Source organism: Plectropomus leopardus, unplaced genomic scaffold, assembly GCF_008729295.1.
Source record: "Plectropomus leopardus isolate mb unplaced genomic scaffold, YSFRI_Pleo_2.0 unplaced_scaffold27959, whole genome shotgun sequence".
Classification (NCBI taxonomy): domain Eukaryota; kingdom Metazoa; phylum Chordata; class Actinopteri; order Perciformes; family Serranidae; genus Plectropomus; species Plectropomus leopardus.
This window is the reverse complement of record NW_024630444.1, coordinates 1-3,351: the sequence shown is the minus strand read 5'-3', so window position 1 is coordinate 3,351 and position 3,351 is coordinate 1. Positions and strand designations below refer to the sequence as shown.

Below are 3,351 nucleotides of genomic sequence, written 5' to 3'. Positions count from 1 at the left end.
TGTTTGTTAATTAATGATGGGGTTTTTTTTGTTTTGTTTTTTTTTTACACCTAAAAGTCTTTTTTCTTTCTGTAGTCGGTTTGTTGTTTAGTTACCTTATTATGGGATGTTTGAAGCTGTTGCTTGGTTACCTTATTATGGGATGTGGGAAGCTGTGTGTCCAGTATTGACACTGTCTCCCTGACTGTGTGATGTTGATTTCTCCTTCATATTTCACACCTATACCGGAAATACAGTGACCTACACACACACACACACACACACACACACACACTCTGTCAGTCTATATGATTATTTTATTAAATATTTTACAGTTGATTTTATTTGGACTTACCTCCTGTACACTGCCTGATGATGTTGATGTTGTCTTGTGTCCTCGGTAGCTGAGTTCCATGACAGTCTGAGAGACAGGCGGACAGACGGACAGACAGAGAGACAGATAGTTAATGTTTGTGGCCGGAGGTTGTCCATGTTTGATCAGTTTTGGACTTTGTTCATGTTGACAGAACTCTTCTGATTAAACTTCAGATTTAAATAACAACCCTGACTCCACAAAACTCTGGAGCTCCTGTCAAACTTCAATAAAAACACAATTATTTTATCTTTTTCCATATTCGGCCGAATCCACAGAACAGATATTTAACGTTCAAACTGATTAACTTTGTTTTCATCTCTAGAAACTTAATGCTTGAAGGCGTGTTTTCTTTAGAATAAAAAAGCAGCAGAAAATATTTACTTGAAAAAACCAACAGCAAACTAAACAAGTCATCAAATTGTTTTTTTGAAATTTCACCAAAAGTTTTGAAGAAATGGGATTCTGTTTGTAAACAGAAAGAAACAAAACTTCTTCATTCAAAGTCAAAAGTTTTCAGATAAATGATAAAATGTTTGTTTTTGTTGACGTCTGCTGAAGAAATACTCACCCTGATATTTCTCCCAGAAGTCCTCCTGCAGAGGACAGAGTGTCTCATTAGGACGCAGACTCTACTGCACATAGTGCCAGTACAAGTACTACTGTCACTGCAGCACTACATACACTGTGAGTATTAGTACAAGTACTACTGTTAGTACAGCTGAGAGAGGCGTACTGTTTTGTCCGGCTGTTCGAAAACCTCTCTGGCTTCTTCGTGGTCGCAGATTTCCTCCACACACTCTCTCTCCAGGTTACCTAATATCAAAAAATACACATTACTATGAATAATCACAGTATAGTAATAATACACATTAATATAAATGATTATAGTAATAATATACACTAATATTAATAATTATAGTTTTGGCACATATTGATATTAATAATTACTAATTATAATAATAATACACACAGGGATTAATAATTACAGTAATAATACACACCAATATTTCTTCTGAGCAGTGGAGAATAAAACAACGAGCTCATGAGCCTGAATTTACTGTTTCTTTGTTGAATTTTGGGATCTTTTTTCCCCGTGAACATATCGAGGTGACTCACAGATGGACTCGACTTTTGTGCAGTAAAGATGAGGGCTGCTTCGGTGACTCACCTGGTTTCAGCTCCTCAAACAGCTTATTGGCCCGAGGGTTCCTCACCAACACCTGAGACGCCACCTGGCTGTCCAGGAAGACTGCAGAAAGGGACAGACAGAGAGACGGAGAGACAGAGAGACAGGGAGACAGTGAAGGGACGACAGTAATCAGATTATCAAATATAAATCAAACCAAACCTAAAACCCCAGGTGGAGAGAGTTTTTGTCCTCAGCTGTCCACCGCGCAGCGTTTTAATAAAGTTAAAGTGATTCAAAGAGCAGACAAATCTCAGCTGAAAGAAGTACTCGGATTTTACTTAGTACACTCAAGTACTGATGTTGCAGTATATAAATACTTCATTACAAATAAAAGTGCATCAGTGACATTTCTTATAACAGTAATGTCCATTAACACAATGTCCTATAAGAGTAATGTCCACTGACAAGATGTCCTGTAAGAGTAATGTACATTTATTTTCCAGAGAAATGTTTGACCCAAACCATCACCATCAGTTCTTTCTGTTAAAACAAACCATAATTATTCCCTCGGTGTGTTTTACTGAAAAGTTTTACAATTAATCTGAACTGTTGTGATGATTTGATATAGCAGAGGACCAAAATTATTCTGCAGTACAATTCTTGAGTAAATGTTTAAAATATTGTTAGGTTTATTAGATTTAAGGAGTCCAAGACAAATTTCCCTACAGGGACAATAAAGTATATCATATCCTTTCCTGTTGTATTGTATCTTATCAAATCATAATGTATTGTATCGAATCATATCATAGTATATCGTATCGTATCGAATCATATTATATCGTATTGCATCAAATCGTATCGTATCAGATTGTATCATAATATATTGTATCGTATTGCATCGTATCATATCACATCATATCATAGTATATCGTATTGTATCGTACCGTATCACAGTATATTGCAATGTCTTGCACTGTATCATATCGCATCATATCGTATTGTATCTTATTGTATCGTATTGTAGTATATTGTATTGTATCGTGTCCTGTCGTATCGTAATGCTACCAAGTTACAGTTTTCTTCTCACCTGCTGCAGCTGCTAAAAATTGTGCAAAGTAAATTTGTATATCAAACATGAAACTTTATACCACCACTGTCACATCTACCCTGCAGCATACTGCCAGTATCATTGCTCACTATCTACCAGTATGACTTGTACATGTAGTATTTGTAGCAGCGGTACTAATACTCAGAGTACTGTAAGAAGAAGTAAAGCAGAGGTACCATGTTCTGCCAGACAGTCGTGCAGCAGAAGCAGCAGCAGAACAGCAGCTGGTTTCACAGTCGGTTCCACCATGATCCAGATCTGCAGCAAACAGAACCGTAAGAGTCCGTCCTCAGTCTGTCTCTCCGTCTCCGTCCCCGTCTCTGTATCTGTCTCTGTGTCTCTGTGAGGGGGTGGTGTTATTGACGGCGGGGTCAAAGTGTGAGTCGGTCCCTGATGACTCGTGTTTAATGTGAATTTCTGCATGTTTGCTTTGACTTGTTCAGCAAACGGCAGGAGTTCGACTGTGGACACAAAATCTTTCAACATGCAGAAAAGCTCATCATTTACTAATTTAACAGTTCACTCTGTGTACAAATACATATGCTCTAAAGTTTTTCTCACTCATAGTACTCCATAAAGAACCAAAATAAAAACCGGCTGCTGCTCTCAGCTGTTGGTGCTGCAGCTTCACACAGGAGACGAACCTGCAGCAGTAATGCTGAACACCTGTAACATAACTATATATACAGATAATCTATAATACACTCAAACATAAAACAAAGCAGAAACACTGTTTTTGTTATTTATTTATTTATTTTA

At 37.3% G+C, this 3,351-nt stretch overlaps 1 protein-coding gene across 1 annotated transcript; it reads right to left on the bottom strand.

Moving 5' to 3' along the window:
- Window positions 1-112: 112 nt before the first annotated feature.
- On the bottom strand, window positions 113-3,030 carry LOC121937945 (prothrombin-like). The gene is made up of 6 exons (XM_042481237.1): window positions 2,769-3,030; window positions 1,524-1,604; window positions 1,089-1,168; window positions 924-948; window positions 335-400; window positions 113-240 (listed from the first exon to the last, which is right to left on the bottom strand). The coding sequence occupies exons 1-6, from the start codon at window positions 3,013-3,015 to the stop codon at window positions 128-130; spliced, it is 612 nt and encodes a 203-aa protein (XP_042337171.1). The 5' UTR covers window positions 3,016-3,030; the 3' UTR covers window positions 113-127.
- Between the last annotated feature and the right edge of the window lie 321 nt (window positions 3,031-3,351).